This window comes from Eschrichtius robustus, chromosome 4, assembly GCF_028021215.1.
Source record: "Eschrichtius robustus isolate mEscRob2 chromosome 4, mEscRob2.pri, whole genome shotgun sequence".
NCBI classification, from domain to species: Eukaryota; Metazoa; Chordata; class Mammalia; order Artiodactyla; family Eschrichtiidae; genus Eschrichtius; species Eschrichtius robustus.
In genome coordinates, this window is record NC_090827.1 from 14,866,935 (window position 1) to 14,889,484 (window position 22,550).

At 36.1% G+C, this 22,550-nt stretch overlaps 1 protein-coding gene across 3 annotated transcripts in view; it reads left to right on the top strand.

The window, feature by feature from the left end:
* SMARCAD1 (SNF2 related chromatin remodeling ATPase with DExD box 1) overlaps window positions 1-22,550 on the top strand; it is a 68,076-nt gene that overhangs the window by 14,631 nt on the left and 30,895 nt on the right. For 2 of the 3 annotated variants that reach the window (XM_068542456.1, XM_068542455.1), the window contains exons 3-7: window positions 838-1,015; window positions 8,240-8,411; window positions 11,369-11,435; window positions 15,969-16,072; window positions 21,998-22,099. In XM_068542456.1, coding sequence (XP_068398557.1) covers window positions 838-1,015; window positions 8,240-8,411; window positions 11,369-11,435; window positions 15,969-16,072; window positions 21,998-22,099 — 623 coding nt within the window. The remainder of the gene's footprint in view (window positions 1-837; window positions 1,016-8,239; window positions 8,412-11,368; window positions 11,436-15,968; window positions 16,073-21,997; window positions 22,100-22,550) is intronic. The other variant, XM_068542457.1, reaches the window with a different exon arrangement.

Below are 22,550 nucleotides of genomic sequence, written 5' to 3' on the forward strand. Positions count from 1 at the left end.
TATCTGGAAGTTAGAAGTCCAAGATGAAAGTGTTGGCTGGTTCAGTTTCTTGTAAGGCCTTTCTCCTTGGGCTGCAGGTGGCCGCTTTCTTGCTGTGTGCTCACATCACCTTTCCTCCATGCACACACATCCTTGGTGTCTCTTATAAGGACATCAGTCCTTTTGGATTAGGTCACTAACCTAACTGCCTCATTTTAAGTTAGTCACCTCTGTGAAGGACCTATCTCCAAATACGTTACATTCTGAGGTACTGGGGGTTGGAACTTCAACATAGGAATTTTGGAGGGGACATAATTTTGTCCATAACACCAACATTTGTGTAAGAGCTAATGTTTGTTGAATACTGGCTGTGTGCCAATTACTGAACTAAGTGCTTAATACGTATCTTCTGATTTTATGTGCACATTGGCCCTGTGATTATTGGCATCTCTGTTTTACATCTGAGGATGCAGAGACTTAGAGAGATTAAGTAACTTAGCTGAGAGATGGGATTGAAATTCAAGTTGTTTGGGCTCTCGTGTCCGTGTTCTCTTAGGCAAGAACTGGGTACTAGGAAGCAAAAGCACAGAGAGAAAAGGGTTAAAATATAAAATGCAAACCTGTTTTGCAGTGTCCACTAAGTTCTTGCTAGTAAGTAACCTGTGAATTGGAAAATCATTTAATGCCAGCCCTGGTTGACTATTAGTTTTTTCTTTAAAACGGGAGGAATTTTTGGTTTTAGGATGGAAACAGTGAATGAAGCTAAAGATTTTTAGCACATGATTTGTAATTATCAAAAACAAATTTGCTTTATTTTCAAGTTACTCAAAATTCCTTTCTGCTTTTTCTCTTTTGCAGAAGATTCTAGTGTTCCAGAAACCCCAGAAAATGAAAGAAAAGCAAGTATATCGTATTTCAAGAATCAAAGAGGAATTCAATATATTGATTTGTCTTCAGATAGTGAAGATGTTGTTTCCCCAGATTGCTCCAGTACAGTTCAAGAGAAAAAATTCAGCAAAGACACAGTGATTATAGTGTAAGCAACTTAATAGATTCATTATATTTGCATGTATAAGACTTTTTTTGAGAAAAAGTTACTTAAACTGAAAAGTTTTGATGACTTCTCCCCTTCTTTGCCTTTTCCTGACTGCATCTTCATCATTTTTCCCTAACTTGAGAGATGTGTGTGGGTGTGGGTGGGTGTATGTGTGAGTGAGAGAGAGAGAGAGACTGGATAACTGATTTTTTTTTTTTTTCTGGCTGGGCCATGCGCTGTGGGATCTTAGCTCCCCAACCAGGGAGTGAACCCAGGCCACAGCAGTAAAAGCACCAAGTCCTAAGTACTGAACCACCAGGGAACTCCCATGGTTCTGATTTTCAATAACAAGTTCAGTGAGAGCAAATATTTAAGTTTTTCATTCTCCATAGATAGAGAAATTATTTTCACAAGTACCTGCAGTCACCTGTAACTGCTTTCTGATTTGTTCTTGAATCCTAGAGTCAAATCATTTTAACATTTTTGGGACACATTCATTGAGCTAGCACGGAGCTTTGTATGTTAGATAGAAAAACAGTAAATAAATTAAAAATGCAGTTTGTCAAATAATACATATGATGGGCAAACGGAAGGGAAATACAGGGTTTGGGGCCGGGGTAAGGGCATGGTTTCTAAAGTGCATGGTCAGAAAAGGCTTCATCTTCTTAAGACGTGAAGGAGCTAAGAAAGGGAGCCATGTGGATATGGTGGGAGGGGCATTGGGAGTAGCCTGTTTAATGACCCTGAAGCAGTACTTTGCCTGTTGTTTTTGAGGAAAGTGGGCGGGGTTGGGGGGGAGAGTGTTGGCTAATGATGCGAAGTGAAGGACCTAAGGTCAGAAGGTGGGATAGGGAAAGAGCTTTCCCATGTTAAGCCCATAGACTCTGGCTTTTATTCTGAACGAGATGGGAAACTAAAGGAACATATTGAGCAGAGGAGTAAAATGATCTGATCTATATGTTTAAAAGCTTTTAAGGCTGTAGGGGAGTCGTAGTAGAAGCATGAATACTGTTGTAATAACCAAGGCAAAAGATGGTGGAAGCTTAAACCATGCTAGTCGCTGTGGGAGTGAATAATAAGTGGTTAGATTCTGAATATACTCTGCAGGTAGAGCAGAGAGGATTTACTGATGGATTTCAAATGGCATGGGAGAGAAGGGAGTCAGGGCTGACCCTAAGATACTTGACCTGAGCAACTGGAAGGATGGAGTCGGCACTAACTGGGTGAGGAATGCCGCCTTGGGTGCGGTGGGGGAGCGCCTCCCGAAGGAAAGATCAGCAACTCAGTCTCGGACGTGCTGGGATTGAGGAGACGCTTAGGCCTCTGAAGTGGGCCTGTCAGGTAGGCAGTTGCATTTGTGACTCTCCGGGTTCTGGAGAGAGGTCAGGGTTCCACATCTGAATTTACCAGTTGTCAGGATACTTGATATTAAGAGGTACGTGATTAGATGAAATCAGTAAGAGATGCTAGTATAGCTGGAAAACAGAAGATCTCTTAATTGAAGGACTTAGGCCAGGCGAACTCTGGATTTTAGGAACAGGAGATGAGAAGAAACTTATAGAAGACTCTAGAAGGAGCAGTCATTGAGGTAAGAAAAAAAGTCAGAAGGTTGTGTGATCAGAAGCTAAGTGAAGAAAGTGTGGCAGAGGTGCAAGAGGTTAACACCGTGCACTCCCAAGATGAGGATTTCCTCTGAAAATGAGCTGCTTTGTGTATATAAGCCCTGATGAACATGCCTTTATCCTGAACGTCACTCTGAAATAAAAAATAGTGATGATCCTGTGTGGGAAATCCTGAGGAAAATTGATATATTAGCACTCCAAATTTTACTTTTTATTTTGAAAAAAATTTAAACTTACGGAAAAGTTGCAAGAATAATCAATTTCCACATCCTTTTAAAAAGATTAAGATTCACCCATTGTTAACATTTCCCCACATTTGCTTGTCACCTTCTTCATAAAATAATAATTAGAATTATTACTGAAACCTTTGCCTCTAATAATTTCACGTTTATCTCCTAAGAACAAGGTCATTCTCTTACATAACAAGAGTAGCATTTCTTTTTTTTTTTTTTTTTTTTTTTTATTTATTTATTTTTGGCGACACCTCGTGGCTTGCAGGATCTCAGTTCCCCGACCAAGGATCGAAGCTGGGCCCCATGAGTGAAAGCTCTGAGTCCTAACCACTGGACCGCCAGGGAATTCCCTCCAAAAGTAGCATTTCAAATTCACAAATACTGATTAATGTTGGTACAGTAATATCATCTAATATATAGTCCATATTTAAATTTTACCAGTTATCCCAATAATGTTCTTTATAGTAGTGCTACTCAGAGTACTAGTTTATCAGTAAGGAATGTGCCCTAGAATGTAAATCAATGTACTCATTCCTTCACCAAGAAAGTCTTGTAATGAAAAGAAAAAAAAAAAAAAAAATCTGAACTAAGCAATGTGCTCAGTAATGTAGTTGTTTTTCCTTCTGTTTTAAGTTCCTTATCTTGTCGTGGACAGATAACAGACAGTTTGATTTCGAGGACTAGGCGTCAGCCCATGGATCATATTTTGAGTAAAGTTTTTTCCAGCATCATACATTGGGTTTCGTTTTTCATGTGTCTTTAGTCTCGTTTAATCTGGAAGTTTCAGCCTTTTTGATTTTCATGATAATTGGCCTTTGAAGGTAACAGGCCAGGTTTTTTAGGATGTCTCTCAATTTCTGCACCCGTGTTGTTTCTTCATGATTAAATTTAGGTTAAGTGTTAGGAGTGACATAAATGATTTTGTGTCCTCCTCAGTATGTTATGTTAGGAGGCACACTGATAACCAGTTTGTCTCATTATTGGTGAAGGGAACTTAACCACTCAGAAGCCTGCCAGGTTTCTCCTATAAAGTTAACCATTTTCCCGTTTTTAATGATTAAGTAATCTCTGATGAGATATTTTAAGACTGGGTAAGGATCCTCTTCCTTAGCAGACTTCCCTTCAATAGTTGTAGCATCTATTGATGATTCTTGCCTGAATCCGTTACTACACTGGTAGTTGTGAAAGGTGGTATTCTAACTAACAGTCTAGAATTTATACTTTCATTATTTGCTATTCTACTATAGATAGTTTTCCATTTTCTCCTTATTTATTCATATATTTATTTAGCACAGTAAATACAAAAATGGAATTATAGGTGCTTTTTTGCTTAACATTATAATCTATTACTATAATTACTCATTTTGATGCTGAAATTGCTCAGTTTTGGCAGGGCCCCTTTACATAGACCCTGGTTTTGACAGGTTCCTATCATTTTTTGAGCCTTTCCCTTCTGGCGCAAAATGTTGCAGACTAGTGTTTTCTCTACTCCAAGCCTGAAATTAGAATTAGCCATTTCTCCAAGTAGCACTGGTTCCTTTTTAAAGGAATGGTATTTGGAAATCTGTGGACTAGGTGTGTCCTTTCTTTGCTATTGGGTGAAGCAGGGGATTATGTCATTGCCCTTTTAGCAAGAATGGGCTAGGATATAAGAGAACGAGAGAATGTTGTTTGTTTGTTGGTTTGTTTTTTAAATCATGAGTTTATAATAATATATTTCATTCTAATCTACTACTACAAGGCTCCTCCTTGCCTCTTCTCTATATTTCTTTCTCTGACAGTGAGAACTCTGCTTCCACCAATATCATTATATTTGCTGATTTGTTCAATCACTCAATGTACATAAAATAGTTTCAGAATTGCTGTAATCATGCTACTTGACCATTAAGCTCACTAAGAGTTTAAGATTTGTTTATAAGTTTTATTTTGTCTTTAGATGAGGGTGTATGGTTAAAGTACTTGGCTTATTTATTTAAATTTTTCTTTGTTATTCACTTGAAATGTAGTTCAGTTCATTAATTTCTGTTTGTATTCCTTTTAGGGTTTTTCCCTTGTCCCTTTTTAAAAAAATTTTACTTTCAAATATTAAAAATATTAACACAGTTCCAAAAATTAAAACTCCATGTACAGTGTGCTTAGAGAAGTATTAACTTTCCGTCCCTTCTCCTTCTGACCCCTTCCTCCTCCTACCTCAGAACTAACCAGTTTGTTTAGTTTCTAGTCATACTTTGTTTTCCTTTCATGTATCTTTTCTTCTTGTTTCCTACACAGAAGACAGCACTGTATCTTGTATTGGGTATGTATAGATATATATGTACATTTATTCTCTGTTTTATTAACTTAGCAGTATATATATCCTGGAAATCATGTCAGCTCATAAAAATCCGTATTCTTTTTCACAACTCCATAGTACTGCATTGTGTGCACATTCCATCGTTACAATCAGTACCTATGCATGGGCCTTTTTGGTTATCAGGATTTCTTAACCTTGACACTGTTGATGTTTTGGACCAGGTAGTTCTTTGTTGTGAGGGGCTGTCCTGTACGTTGTAGGATGTTTAGCAGAATCCCTGACCTCTACCGGCTAGATGCCAGTAGCACCTCTCTAGTCAAGACAATCAAAAATGTCTCTAGACATTGCCAAATGTCCTCTGGGGGCAAAATTGCCCCCCTTTTGAGAACCACTGATGTAGATGATAGAAACTCTGGCAATTGATGCAGTCTCTCAGGAAGCATTAATAGACACGAAGGAGCTGAAGACGGAATCCTAGGTAATACTGGCAGTTCAAGGAGGTGAAAAAGGAAGAAAGCCTTCTACAGAGATTAAGGACAGGCTCAGAGGTCAAGGGAAAATCAGAAGTAATGATGCTGCAGAACCGCTGGGGTGAGGGTTAGGGTAGGGCCGCCTTTGCAAAGAGTAACAGTGGTGGGAACACAGAGGAGAAGACAACCAGTGAAAGGTTCCGGGGGTTCTGGTTTGTGTTTTAAATCACGTTTGACATTTTAGAGGGTATTATTGCCCTTAGGACAGTTTCACCAAAGTGGTGGGGCAGAAGATACAAACCAGTAAGTTGGGAACAATATAGGAAGCGCTGAAATAGAAAATCAGCCTTATAAAATTTGTGAAGGAGAGGAGAGTCTGCTTATTTCACTGCTGTGTCCACAGTGCCTAGAACCCTTGGCACACTGAACGAAGTGCAGTCTTGAATGCATTGCAGGCTTGGGAGAAAGAGCTTAAGGAGAGAAAAGATTCAGGAGAGAAGATGGTGGCCAGTTAAGCAGGGCCCTGTAGGAAGTAGAAAGGGCTAGAATGAATCCCTTAGCACTAAGCAGGGACTTCAACAGAAGGGAATAAAGTGAAGAAGTGAAGAAGAAGAAGGGAATAACTTGATCTGAGACCGGATAAAAGAACACAAAGTGGTCATTCTTGTTCTTGTAGATTTTTTTCTTTTATCTTTAAAGCTTCAGTCATATTAGAAAATAAAATAATAGCTAATGAACACTTATATATACCACCTACCTTTAACAGTTTTTAATGTTTTCCCTTATTTCATTATTTCATTAATTATTATTATTAGCTGAAGTATTTTAAAGTAAATTAAGGATACCCCAACATTTCTTCCCTTAATACTTGCTGTACATCCCACTTCCAAAAAAACAAGTACTGTTATCAGTGAACAGTTCTCTACATCATCTAATTCCCAGTTTATATTCAGATTTCATGTGTTTTGTAGCTAGTTTTTCAAACCAGAATCCAAATAAGGTACATTTGGATGTCATGACTCTTAACTATCTTTTGATCTTAAGATAGTCCACTCCCCTCCTCTCCTCTTTTTTAAGGATTTTAACTTATTGAAGAGATCAAGTCTTTTAGACAAAATAGACTTTTCTGATTGTTTCTTCATGATGGTGTTGAATTTATTCCTCTGTTATTTGTATTTCCTGTAAATTGGGCATTAAGTCCAAGGCATGATAAGATTCATTGTCAACATGAAGACTTACTACATCAAGGGCACCTCAGTTTGTCACGTGGAATGGTGATGAATCTGATCGCTAGGTTAGGGTTGTGATGGTCAGAAGAGCCAGGACCTTTGAAGTGGTTTATCCAGTACAGGAACGGAAAAGGGTTCAAACCGGAAAGCTTTCATGTTCTCAGCGAGCTAAGACGCAGAATCAGTTAGGGAGCGTGAATGTAGTGAGGCAGAGTGAAAACTTAGAGATGAGTGCATAAGGAATGAAAAGGCTAGGTGTAATGGAAAGGGAGGTACATGTAATTGTCTTCAAATACTGAAGGCCAGACAGAGTGTTAAAAGAAGAGATTTATTTTACCTTGTTACTTTAGAACGGTTTTTCAGAGCAAGGTTCAAGAAGTCAGCCTAGAATCTTGTTAAAATACATATTCCTCATCCTTCACAATCTGTTTTTATATGTTTTCAGGGGATTCTTAGGCATAACCAGTGCCCTAACAGGTACAGTTGAACTAACATGAATAAAGTATAGAGAAGTTACTAAAATACAGGTCCTGGATATGTGTCTAAGAGAGCTGTCCAAAAATAAAATTAGCTGCATAGCAAAGTCTGCATTCTCTGGAACTAGGAATATATTTAACTATATTTCTTTCTTTGATTTTTATAACTTCTGCCCATTTGTTATACTTCTGCTTTTTGATCTTCAGAATGCTTACTGTGGTAGAAAATCACAATTTCAAAATGAGATTTTTTTTTGTTTGTTTGGAAATACACGAGTGAAATTTGGCTTACAATGTCTTTTATATAGGATAAACATATGAAGTGAAATGTAATGAGATTAAGTTAGTTGTTGTTGCACGAAGCCTTATATAAAATAAATGCTCCCCGTGTGTGGAAGAAGTGTTTTGTTCCTGGTAGACAGTCTGATATTGAATGGGGCCATTCCGATTTTAACACTTAGATTCTGATCTCCTAGCTAGGATATGAAAATTCTTTTATCTTTGTACTAGTGTATGCTTCAGAATTTCTCAGGAGCAACATGACAACACTCATCTTTTATTCAGGGTACAGGTGAAAAAGTAGGAAAGAGAAAGTGGGCGTGCAATGGATGAGTATGGATCTTAACAAAATAAGTGCAGGTTTTTGCTGTTCTTTTCTATCCCAGCCCAGATAATTTGAGATATGTTCAAAGTATGCTGACTTTGGGAATGTAGATTTATATGCACAACTGTACTGAAATGAAAAAAGTCGTTTCAATCTTTGACAGGTATAGATTGCATTTATTATTGAAAAGAACTGGAAATATACTGTATTTTATATATACACATATATACAATTATAATGAAATAACTTTAGTAATACATTAAAACACTGTTTTTTTCCCTCTGAAAATATTTTTAGTTCTGAGCCATCTGAAGATGAAGAGTCCCAAGGCCTTCCTGCCATGGCAGGTAGAAATAATAATGATATTTCAGAATTGGAAGACCTTTCGGAATTGGAAGACCTTAAAGATGCTAAACTTCAGACCTTGAAGGAACTTTTTCCGCAGAGAAGTGACAGTGATTTACTTAAGGTTATATACCCCTTTATAGTAATTGGTTATTATAGTTGCATTGATGATTAAAATGTCTCCTACATCCAGTGCTGTATTTAGTGGATAGTCATTTTTCTAAAGATATCTTATGTTTGAAGATAATTATTAACTTTAATATTTAATAAAGGCAAATGCCAGAGATTTACTTGTTGAGTCTTATAGTAGGTGAGGTTTATTCACCTATAAATAGTATAATCTGGGCTTCTCTGTATCTCACATAGGTTGTGAAGTTTTTTGTGTTTGAATGGTTCTGAAATGGGGACAACCTTCCTCCCCCCACCTCTCACTAGAAACTCAGAAACGTCAGGAGGCTTTTTTTCTTTTTTTCCCCGGAAATAACAAGGAGTTGTTGCTGTTCACATTGAGTGCGTGTGACCAGGGATGCTTAACGCCCTACAATACTGAGGCCAGTCCTGCATAACAGAAGAATTGCCTGCCACTAGCACCCTTGCCGAGAAATATTGATTGAACTATAGAAACAAAATAAGTGGCTGTAGTTGGACTGTTATAGGTATCTATGTCTTATTGTAAAAGGACATAAAAACTCACCATTCCATTAACTTTTAGATAGAGAATAAACCTCTGAAGGTTAGTAAATAGTTTAGCCCTAGCTCTGCCACTTAGTAATTGAATGATCTTCGGGGAATCATTTAATTATAGGTGCACAGTTTTTTCGCCTTTGTATTGATCATCACCACCACCCACCCACCCCCGACAATTCCCCTTCCCCAAGCTGAGGCGTAGGAGGTACCGTATCTGGGCTTGGCAGGTAACTCTGAAGTGGTGGACATTGGCACATACCCTTTCTAAGAGGGGTAGCTGCTCCTTAGCTTTGGTAAGATATGACCATGTGAAATCAGTGACAGCCTGTTTTTATCAAATAGTTCAGATTTTCAAATAAAGTGAAAGGGCTGGATTTTTATTTGGTGTTGATCATCAATTTAACAGCTTTATTGAGATAACAGTTTACATGCCGTAAAGATCACCTATTTAAAGTGTATAATTTATTGGGTTTTAGTATATTTACAAAGTTGTGCAACCATCACCATAATCTAATCATTCCAGAAAGAATCCTTCTACCCATTAGCAGTCACTCTCCATTTCCCTCCCCCAGTCCTAGACAACCACTGATTTCTGTCTTTATAGATTTGCCTATTCTGGACATTTCATATAAGTGGGAACATAGAATGTGTGATCTTTTATGACTGACTTCTTGCACTTAGTGTAAGGTTTTGAGGTTCTTTCTTGTTGTATCGGTACTTCATTCCTTTTTATGGTAACTAAAGAAAGATAAAACCAAAAATACCATTCAGGTCAAGCAAAGCATGTCTGAACCAAAAATGGTCCTAGGCCTGCTAGTTTGAACTCTTTTAAGTGTGGATTATATTATTCCTTTGTTCTCTGGTATATTTAATATGAATCTTTTTTTCCCAGATCATTTGATACCTTCTTACTGTTAGCTAAATGAAACTTTAATGGTATCTTGGGTCTACATGTTCCCCTTCTAGTAGCATAATTTGCCTCCCAATGGGGTTTTTTCCTAGAAAAAGAAGGAACGGATGTAGCCACTAGTAGCAACACTTAAAAGTGTTGGAAAGAACTTTCAGCAGAATAAACATGATGGAGTAGGTAAAATATTCAACATAAAGAAACAAATCTCAGTTTAAAAATACTTTAGCTTGATTGCCAGTTTTTCAGGTAGTTCAAGGGGATTTATTTCCTATAGAAACATTTATCTCTAATTTTATAATTACAGTGGAAAAATAGGATTGATATCAATAAATGAACTTTGTATGTATATTTCAGTAGTATCTGAAATTTTGGGAATTTAGCCTATCACTTGCTCAAAACAGCACTCTCTTGAAGTAATCTGGATTTCAAGTGATCTCCCATCATTTCAAAAGATTTAAAGGTGACATAGGTTACTCTACAAAGGCTTTTAGACCCACATAAAATAATTCAAGAAATTATAAAATATAAATTTAGTCCTAGGCTTGATAAGAATATGCTTTGACTGTTTTGAAAATGAGGAGGGGCTTACAGGATATCTGAGGATCCAAGATGAGGAAAACTAGTATAGAAAAGAGCATTATCAATTTGTTTTGAGGCTATTTAATTTAATACAAAAATAGCTTATTTTAAAAAGTGAGATCTTTTTAAAACAAGTAGCTCATTGGAAATACAGGAAACTATAGCAAGAGAAAAATACGGGATATTTAGTTTTTTCTGAAATCCAAAATGTTACAGAACAGTATAAAAAATAGTTATTTTGAAACTGTTAATTATGTAAGCCGTATATTAATATGTTCTTGAACAAATTCAAGCAATTTAATTTAGAGCAATTTAGAAATAGAGCAAATTTCAAGAGTCCTTTATCCCACTCAAGAAGTATTAGATTTAAAAAAAATTATGCCAGAATTGTGGTTTATTTTAAATGTCTGTCAGTGTCTCTCTCTCTCTCCCTCCTTCCCTCCCTCCTCCCTCTCTCTTTCCCTCTCCTTCCCTCTCTCTCTCTCTCTCCCTCTCTGCCTCTGTCTCTCTCTCTCTCTCTCTCTCTCTCTCTCTCTCTCTCACACACACACACACAGTGCCTGGACTCACTCATAGGTAGGAAGTTTTTGAGACTTCAGTGCACAGCCTTGCAATTAAAATAACAAAACCTTGAATACACTGTACATAGACTATGTTTTATTTTTTGCTTTAAAGTGGTGTTAACTAAATCTAATACATTTTAAGGTACGCTTAGGTAAGACCTTTTTAGATAATCCAGATTTTCTGAAAATTTATCATAGGATTTAATGAACTTAAGCTAATATGTATGTATATTTCTCCACTTTGTGTATATTTAATATATTCGTTCTTCAATATTTGGTAACTTTGTGAAATAATTCTTAAAGTATTATTTTTAAAACATTAATCTTTTCTCATTTTGTTAGTTAATTGAATCAACCAGCACTATGGATGGAGCAATTGCTGCTGCCTTGCTGATGTTTGGTGATGCAGGTATGCCTGACTTAGTTTCACCCCATGCTGACTTAACTAGTTACATAATAAATATCTTCTCATTTTAATATTACTCTTTAATTTACCAAGCTCCTTCATGAATTCTTATAGGAACCTTAGGAGGTATTAACAGCTTCAGGGTTTTTAGGTGAAAACTGTGAAGATTAAGAAGGTTTAAAAAAAAAAAAAAAAAAAAAAGGTTAAGGGAATTACCTGAGGTCATACAGCTACTTGGGAACTGAATTTTCTAGGTTGATTTTTTTTTCCCAAAAAAGGGAAGGGGGCAGTTTTTTCATTGGTAATTTTGCTTGTTCTCTACAGATCAAATCTCATATCAGTGAAGTTTTGCGAGGTATGTGTTCTTTCTTAAGTGTCCTTTCAATTGCATTATAGTTTTATTTACATAAATCTGAGTCAAGAACATCATGTCTTAAGGAACGTCCTAGCTGGTAATCAGCATTCCTACATTTAGTAAATATTTACTCTGTAATCCAGGCTTAGAATACAAAAATAAATACATTTAAAGGAGCTTGCATTATAAAAAACACCTCCAGTTTTTTTTTAGTAAATGCTATCTAGATTTTTTATTTTTTGTACATACCAAACAAGTAAAAATAACATATAATCTCACTACCAAATAACGTATTTAAGGAATGAAAGCAAACCTACACACTATTATACAACACACGTACACATTAGATTACAAAATATGATTATAGTATTGGTTTGCATTTTGAGAAAAATCACTTGATGATTTACCATGGATAACTTGTCAGTGCAATCAGATTTATCTAATGAAAAAATGCCTCCATAACATTCCTCTGTGACTATCCATAGGATTAGTTTATTAACTGTTTCTCTGTTAATTAGCATTTATGGTCACATTATTTCATTAGCTATAGTACAAAAGTAAATAGCCTTGTAAGTAAATCTTTATGTTATTATTTCTGTAGGCTAAACTTCAAACTAGGATGCTGAATCAAAGGGTATGCACATTTTAAAATTGAACATGCACTTCAGTGTTAATTTTAAGAGTTCTGCCAATTTATGCGTCCATCGACAGTGTGAATGGGTGCCCGTTTTCCTAAGTGGGTAGTTATACAAAAATAGAAAACACCATAATGTGTTCTCATGGGCCCATCATCTTTCTTCAACAATTATCTACCTCATATTTACCCCCCTAAATGGATTGTATTGGAGTGGATCCAAAGATGATGATATTTTATCCACATGATCTCTCATTCATAACCAAATCTTACAATTCTTCCTTTTCCTTTACTTACTAGCTGTATAACCTTGGGCAGTGTTGCCTAACTTTTCTGTCTGTCTCCATTGCAGGAAAATAGTATGATAATAGTATCAAACTCTTAGATTGTTAAGAAGAAGTGATAAAGTTATTGTAAATTTCTTATAGTGTGTAGCACATAGTAAGTACATAGTACATGTTAGCATTTCTTTGTTCTTAAGGGCCATCTGATAATAGGAAATGGTACAGGAGAAGGTTGAGTGTGTCTTCATTACAGTATCCCTACTGTAAAAGTTCCTGAAAAATGGTAGGCTCAGTTAACATTTGTTGAGTTGCTAAATGGTTTGGGGCATCTTACATATTCTTTCTTGTCTTCATAATATTTCAGTATTCCAGAATCTTTCCAATGCAAAACCTGTTGAATAACTTTATTCCACAGCAGTGTCTAATCTTTTTTCTCTTGAGCAATTTATATCATTCTACTTTATTCATTAATTTAACAGATATTTATTGTGCAACTACTACTGGATGCCAGATGCTATTTTAGGCACTGAGGGTACCTGCCGAAACAAAATGGACAAAACCTCTGCCCTCGTGGAGTTTACAGTCCTTATTAAGTTTGAACTTTAGCTGAGTTTTTTAATTCTCATTCTTATTACTAGACTTTGATATAACTTCTTTTTTTTTTTTAAGTGTTAAGTGGCAAATTACAAGGAAAGAAAAAATCAGGTTTTTCTTGTTTTTTTTAAGTAAACTTCCATGCTTCCTCTTAGAATGGACAGGATAGTCATATATCAGTCATCCTTATCTTTAGAATAGTACACTTTTGAGGTAATGTATAGAATGACAGCTTTGTCTCACCAACAAAAGGCCTGTAAGACATCTTGGACAGTTCCACAAATCTTGATGTTGGACATTGGTTTTACCACAAATTACAATCTTTTATAGACAGTATCATCCTGCATGTTAAACAGTAAGGGTATCTTTTTTGCATGGCCTTCTGAAAGTTTTCATTTATGAATACTAAGTTATAAAAACAAAAATGTGTATCTGAAGTTTTACCCTGCTTTAAAAGGTAAAAATATGAATTTACTGATGTTGTCAGGAGTCTAGCTATTTCTTCCATTTCTCTATATATGTATAAGAGTAGGCAAAACATTTTTATGTGACTATCCTGTTATTTTTGCTGTTTTGTAACCTTTTTTATATCTAAAAGTCTACTCAGTTCTTTATAACAGTGTATCCTGACTTGTCTAATAGCTTATTAATGGGCACTTAGATACTTAGTTAAAAATTTTTATGTATGCCTAAGCAAACATTCTCCATCAGTTTTGTAAATAAATTCCTAGAAAAAGAATTGTTGGACTGAAAGAAACACACATCTAAAATTCTGAGATGTATTATTTAGACTACCTTCCAGAAAGACTGTAAAAATTTATAATGTTTAAAAGTGGCTGTTTGCCCACAGTCTGGTACAACTGTCCTTTTAATCTCAGGATGGAAAAAAAAAGGGTTACTTTATTTTACCTGTCTTTAGTTATTAATGAGGTTGACCATCTTTTCTCTTTTTTTTTTCCTGTTGAACTGCCTGTTTGTGTTCTTTGTTCATATTTTCTTTTTGCAGCTTCATGTTTTACTTTTTATTTTAAAATATTGAATTTAAGTAAAATATATTTTTATTTGGGGTGTGAGGTACATGTCTAACCTACTTTTTTTCTTCCTGAAATTGATGATGGGTACACCCCAAAAAAGATGGAAATGTATGAGACACGTAATTGGGAAGTGGTATTTAACATAGAATATTAACCTGTTTTCTTTAGATACATGCACAATTTTTGGTTAATAATTATAAATAAATTTATATGTAGGTAAGTAAGCATTATGTGCTCTTATGTAACCTTTTGTACTAAATTTTTAGTTATGTGTTTTCTCCCACATATATTTGCAGATTTATGCCTGTAGCCATTTTACATACGTATAAAAATTTGATGCCATAATATTAACCACAGAAAGATATATAAACAGATAATTAGGGCTGAAGAATTCTTTATTGACCAAGAAAAAGCTTTTGTTCTTTTTGAGAAAGGATTAAACATGTCTAGGTGACATGGCATAAATCACCTAGTTTGAAGCTTTTTTTCAGACTTTGAATATTAGAATATTACTAATGGTATTCACTTAACCCCAGCATATATAGATGATAGAGTGGTGGTTATATTTTCCCCTTTTTAAAGTGGATGCTGGCAGTTAGTTGGCATATGCAGAATGCACATTTACTTTATGAAATAAAGGGGGAAAAAATTTAAGCATGCATACTTAAAGCATGTAATTACTATACATTGAAATGTTGATGGCATTCAATTTTATTATAGCCATATTATGAAATTTTCATGCTTACAGCTTAAAAGCTGTCATGTCTGTATTTATTTTGAATATTATATTTCTACAAGTTTTATTTCTAACTGCATAGTTAGGGTACTGATATAATTAATACTGAAATCTTAAACCTTTGTAAGCTTTCAGCAAATGCTTTCATACTAGCACTGCAGTATGTCTCTGGAATTCGCTCTCTGAAAGCGAAGGTACTGAAGAAGTATATGAATGTATACAAAGTAAAAAATACGCAACATAGCTTCTCCAGATCATGTAGATTGAGTTCTTCTCTCAGTCATAACAGAATGTGCAGATTTCCTATTACTGTCATACAGCACTCTCTTGTGTTATACTTTCTTGTTTTTAGGTTAAGAGCATTAATCGCTTGAGCTCTCTGTATCTCAGTTCCTCCTAATTTGTAAAATGAGTATATACTTACTTTGTAGGTTTGTTGTGGAAAGTAAATGAAACAGCAGTTTATAAAAGCCCCCTGCAAAGCCTGGTACATAGTAGGCACTTAATTATCTGATGCTATTCAGATAAGCTGATGGGCTCAATTTTTTTTTTCACTACTAAACATTCAGGCATTGGGGAGAACCTCTTCTTCCTACTATAGAATTACTTTCAATTTAAAGATGTGTATTTTTAGCATTAAATAATGTGATGGTTTACAAATAAGTACATTTTTACAGTGATTTCTACTTCTGAAAGACTGAAAAGAGGCTCTGTTTATTTTTCCTTCAATTCAGTTAACATTTATTGAATGTATGTCATATGTAGAAGAAATAACATTGGGCCTGATGTCAAGAGAACTGTCTACAAGTATATTCATTATAATAACATTTTTGTGTTTGTTTTGCATTAATGATTCTTATAATATCTGTGCAAACTTTGAATGTCCTTCTCTGTTTTAGAAGGTGGTGGACCCAGGAAAAGAAAATTATCTTCTTCTTCAGAGCCATTTGAGGAAGATGAATTTAATGATGATCAATCTATGAAAAAGAAGAGATTGGATCAAGTGAGTTACATTTGAATTGCAACATCAAAATTAGTTGCTTAAGCACAGAATTTGTTGAGTCTGTGGACATACTAAAAATGCACCTCAGTGAATCAGTCTTCTCTCTTACAACTAAGAAAATTTATGGTTGGATCTCATTTGTGACTGATTTTCCTTTCTTTTTAATTTATCCAGTATTAATTGCTTATCTCTGAGTTATAAAATTAACTTAAAAAAATATTCTAGTGGTGTGGTAAAGTACCTTTTGGGGAAAATATACTTTAAATTCTATTTCATAAAATTTAATAGATACATATGGTTGAACCACACTTATGTAAAACAGCTGTTACCAGTACCAGCACCATTTCATACTCCTCAGTGACAACTACTTACAATTCTTACAGTTGACTCCTTTGATATTTAACTGCTTATCTAAAAATAATAGTGGTTACGCTTTTACTGGGTTATTCTAGTTTTCCATTGACTTTTACTTTATGGAGAAGATCCACCAAGAGGCCTCCCAGTGAATCTAGACATAGTCCTCCCTGCCTGCATCCATGACCGCACAATTTCTTTTTGGTAATCAGAATCAAACTCCGTCACCCCGGCTAGCACAGTCACCTCCGCCTTTGCCTGTGATTTAGTGATGCATGAAGCCCTAAATAGCAGATGGCAGTCTGTACCCTAATTTAATGGGATAGTTGTTGTGTCCCTCCACAGAAGTACTCTTGCCTTGAAGACTCATAACGGTAGGAAGTAAAAATTCTGTGAGTTTTAGGTGTGAGGAGCGACTAGTCTTATCCTGTTGATCTGTGTGCACAGACTTAGTCCATGTTGCCATGGCTGTTTGTGTATAGACACATTGAGCATGCATCCAAGTGCGTCCAAGCATGCATCCACAGTCTTATTTTGGTGTTCAAAGAATGAATCATCTTGTCCACGTGATTATTAAAAACTCCTATGCAATAGGACTTAATGTTTGCCGAACATTCACATGGCATGCTCTTACCCTTACATTCTGTTCTCAGAAAAACTTCTAAGTCCAACAGTGTACCTCTTCCCCGATCTTCCACTCTTGTTCTTCTCCTTGGCTGTTGTCCATGGTATATCATTGATCTGTACCTCTAACCATCTTTTCTATACAAAATGGACAGTAAGTTGTACTGCCTGAAGTTGTGTACAATGCTGCCATCTTAAATGGGATTATATTGTAAGCAGTTGTTCACATTCAGCTGGTTCTAACAGTTATGTAAACTCTGTAAAACAAGTTCAGGATTTTTCTCCCACTTTATCTGATCACAAAGAATTCTGCAAAGTGCAGTAAATATTGGTTGAAGGAGGCTTTTTTTCTTTTGCCTCCAAAAACCACATCTCTCATACAGTCTCTTGGTAAAAATGTGTTAGCAGCATTTATGGCTTACTAATTAAAGTGAACATTTAAGATACTAATTACTGTAATTGAAGGTGAGAATGCAGATATGGTTATAGAATTTTGGAAGAGATTTAACATTGGAGCGGACATTGCCACCATTTTAGAAGCCTGGAGTGATGTAACAAAAGAGTGTTTGCATTATGTATCGTGGAAAATTTTTCTTGACTTGATTTGTGATTTTGAAGAACTTGAAGCTTCAGAGAAATTTTTTAAAATTCAGAACAAGCTGTTGGTTTAGGAAAACAGGTTGGATTTGAGGAGATAGAAAATGAAGATGTTGAAGAGCTAGAGTCCCACCCTGATGATCTAACCGCAGAAGGCTTGGAACAATTTGCTGCTGACGGCCATGTGGATGCAGACGATGATGGTGACAGTGACAGTGAAAATCAAAAGTTTACACCATGACAGATTAACAGTAAAGTTATCAAGTGTTTTAAATGTTGTTGAAAACAGTTCTACTGTTTACTTCAGCCTTGTCTTTACTGAAGATAATGGCTTTAATGCTGAACAAAGTAGGAGAGTTGTTCATGGCATCCAGTTGAATCTTGAACCTAACAGGCAGCTTTATTTGTTTTATTTTTTTTCTTAAATATATATATTTTTTAATTTATTTTATCTATTCATTTTTTTTTTTTGGCTGCGTTGGGTCTTCATTGCTGCCCGTGGGCTTTCTCTAGTCGAGGCGAGCTGGGAGCTGCACTCTTCATTGCAGTGCGCAGGCTTCTCATTGCGGTGTCTTCTCTTGTTGCAGTTGCAGAGCACGGGCTATAGGCGCACGGGCTTCAGTAGTTGTGGCACGTGGGCTCGGTAGTTGTGGCGCACGGGCTTAGTTGCTCCACAGCATGTGGGATCTTGGACCAGGGCTTGAACCCATGTCCCCTGCATTGGCAGGCAGATTCTTAACCACTGTGCCACCGGGGAAGCCCCAGGCAGCTTTAATATGAGAGGAGGAGGCTAGCGAAGTTAGCAGAAATTTATTGATTTTGTTTATTTGTTTATTTTTAAGTTAATATTTATATTTTCAGCCATACAGCAGAGATAGCACAAGGACAGTGAGTCACGCCTTTCCATAGCTGTTCATTTTCAAATAACCATTCATCTGCCATTTCATAGTAACTCATAAGCGACAACTCTTCCAATGTTAACATCCCCAAGCAAACTTGAGTTCATATTTATTGTAGTATTTATGTATTTCTTAACCATTTAATGTGTAAAATTATGCTACCCTTCTTTTAAGGTTTCTTCCTTTTTTAAATGTGTCACTAATGAAGTTTTTGAATGTTATACCTCTAACACAATTTTTCTCAAACACGGTAGCTTTTATTTTCATGATTTTGCACGTGCAATAATTTTTGGAAATGGATGTGTCATGTTATAGCGGAACAGATTGTAGTTGTCAGCAGAAGAGGACATGACCTTTCTTTGAAGCCATAGGGTCTCTGCCATGATTTTCCTGTTGGGGATTTCCAGAGACTTCAATACAACATCCTTATGAGCCACAGATTCTTTGGGAATCACTGCATTTACTTGCTGGTCACAAAACCCAAGTGGCAAAGGACCTTGCACCGCACCCTGGACCTGCTACAGAGCCTTGTCTTAATCTGCGCCCCATTCCTGACAGACTTAAGGGCTCTTCATAAAGCGATCAGAGCGGCATACACTGTACTGAAGTATACATTGCCTCCAGGATCCAGAGAGGCCCGCCGAAGTGTTGCGCCTCTCTCTCAGAGGCACCAGTGCCAGCCATTTGTCTTTTTTTTTTTTTCCAGAGTGGAATTTGCAGCATGCTCCAGATTGGACCCCTGTATAATTCATGAAAGTGGTGGGCCCAGGATTTGAGGGTGGTTATTTTCTACTCTAGCATGCATGTTTCTTACTAAGGCCATCTAAAAATAGCCACTGCTTCCTGCTTCTCAAGTCCAATCTGTGTGACGTGTTCAGTATAGAGGATCAAAGTGATATACTGTGGACTGTGCAGAACTATCAGAGTCCTTGAGTACTGTTTTATGAAAGAGAGATGGAGATTTACCATAGCTCTGAAAACAGTGAAGGTGTGTCCATCGCTGACCCTGCCCAGACAAAAGCAGATTGCTTCTGCTAGTCTTTTCTAATTCTGCTAGAGTAATAGTCTCGTAGTTATATTGATTTTCTCTAGTAAAAATAGCAGCTGGTATAGCAGCTACCAGTTGGGGTTGTCACCTGTTTGTTTATGATAATCTAAACTAATTCTCTATGACCCATTCAGCTTTTGTATAGGCCATGGAGGCACATTACCCTGGGATCTGGGATGGTGGAGTCAGTCTCTGCAGTCACCTCAGAAATATGGTGTTGCTGCTGCTGCTTCTTCAGAGGGACAATGCTAGTAGTGCCTTAGATTTGGTATTTTCTACAATTATGGCCCTTAATCCATGGGTCAAGGAGCTAATGTGGGATTTCTGGCAGTGACAAATTTGTCAGTTGCAACTCTGCATTCTGAAACCAGAAAAATAACCACAGGATTGATTCATAACCCCTGGACCCACTAAGACGATTTGAGCCCAAAGGTTGTGTATCACCTGGCTTCTGTAAAGCTCAAGCATAACCACTGGACTGCATAGGTATCTTCAGTCACCAGGTATTAGCAGAGCTGATAGAAGTGTGGGGTCCGCGAGTGAAGAGCAGATCGGCACACGACCTACTGAGTGTTTAATTTGTGCTGCCACATATTTAATTCCCAAAAGATATTTACTGTTTTCCAAATATTTTAACTTTTTTTCTTCAGGTGAAATTCACATAGCATAAAATTAACCATTAAAACTTCAGCGGCATTTAGTACATTCACGGTGTTGTACGACTACCACTCCTGTCTAGTCCCAAAACATTTTTATCACCCAGTAATAGCATGCTGTATTTTTTAAGCAGTTTCTCCCCATTCTCTTCTCCCCCTAGCCCCTGCCAACCACCAGTCAGTTTTTTGTCTCTGGATTTACCGATTCTGAGTATTTCATATAAATGTAATCATAAAATATATGGCCTTTTGTGTCTAGCTTCTTTCACTTAGCTTGATATTTTTGAGGTTCATCCATGTTGTAGCATGTGTCAGTACTTCATTCCTTTTTTTAGGGCTGAATAATATTCAATTTTATGTGCATACTACAATTTGTTTATTCATCCTTTGATGGTGTTTGACTCATTTCAAATCACGAACGTGCTGTGTGAACTACTAAAGTTTAGGAAACGCTTAGGTAATGGAGGAACACTGATCTAGGGTTAGACGCCTAAGTTTCTATTTGTACCTCAGCTGGTGATTATCCAGCTGTGACCTTTAAAAGGATTGTTCTTCGAGCTTCAGTGTCTTCATCTGCAAAGCGAGGATGGCGGTATGAATTTTTGATGGCTTTGAAATGCTTTCTCCGAATATTAATGTTTTATTATTCCCCTGCTCAAAATCCTCTTGCTTTCTGAATAAAGACTGACCTCAGTTTGGCACTCCAGACCTTTAAGCAATATTAGCACTGGTTTAATTTTTCAGCTTCATAGCATATCCGTGGTCTTTGTGGTCCAGCCCACACAGGCCACTTAACTATTACAAAAACACATCTAGTTTTCTTCTTCCTACTCCTAACTTCCATACCATCTTATGTCTCTGTCGTGTGGAACTTCATCTTACTCCTGTGTGCAAGAAAGGTATCGCTCACAATTTAGATATTTCTCTCAGTGAAAGAAAAAAATAGTATTGTTGTTGGATAAGGAAGGAGGTAAAAGGGAAAGTATGAAACCGTGCTTTTCTCTCTCATGTTTGTATAGCATGTGGTACAGTTCTTAGCAAAGTAGATAACTGCTTTTAGATTGACTAAAATGCAAGATTTTTCTTATATATGAACCCAAGGAATCTTTTTTTGTTTAAATGTGGAATTTTAACCAGTTTCTTCAAATGAAGTTAAGTGACAGAGGAAAGAGATAGTGTGTATGAGTAGCCACAGTTATTCCCAAATTAATGTTTAATTTATATATTATTTAGTTTTGTATACGTTTCTTTGTCATTGTGTCACTTTTGTGACTGAGCAGTTAATATTTAAACCATTCAAGAGTGGAGTAAAAGTAAACTTCTTTTCTCTCAGTATTTGAAATTTGTAGAGGATATGAAATTGTTGGCATGAATGAGGTGGTTTGGTTGGGTTGGGTTGGGTTTTTGCCATTGGCTTGGAGAGACTTCCGTATACCTGAGTTATTTCAGGTTAGTTTGAGGATCATTCTAGTTATTTTAGCAGATTTAGCTCATTTTGAGCATCGTATGAGTGAAGTGTGAGTTATTGGATATGTAGTCAAGGTCTTTTGAGTGATCTTAAACCAGTAATATTTTTTATCCTTAAGATATAAATCTGTCAATTTTCGCATGAACAAAAAGAAACATTTTTGGATTCTTGATCGAGTGTGAAAACTTCCAAATCAAGTCAAAATACAAACGTGATTGTCTTAAGACTGTTGTTATTGATGATATCTTAAATTGGTTCTCTTTTTTACCTCCCCATTAGGGAGAGGAATCAAATGAGTCTGCAGAATCTAGCAGTAATTGGGAAAAACAGGAAAGTATTGTGTTGAAATTGCAAAAGGAATTTCCCAATTTTGATAAAGAGGTGAGTAGTCATGTGCAGAAATTTAATCAGTATGTACTAAATGTTTGTATTACAAAATAGTCTTTTGAGGTCAACCATGTGAAAAGCTTAGGGTGAGTTTTGCACTTTTCTGATTAAATATTCTTATTTATCAATATCATAAGATATCTTTGTACTGCTAGTTTACATTGTTTATTTACCTTATTTGCTAACTATAGTATCAGCATTATAACGGTAACATCATATAATCATAACAAACATAAATGTAGTAACAACTGTCATCTCATATAAAATGCAGATCCTCTACAAAGCCATCTATAATCCCAAGTCACTTGTTTTAGCTTTCTTCGTATGCTCATCCTTTAAATTTTTCACGAAGAATTTTAAAGTGTAATACTATATTTCAGTGTCTTAATAAGCTTTGGTGTATTTGCTAGATAGTAAAAATACTTTCAGAGTCAGTAAAGACCCA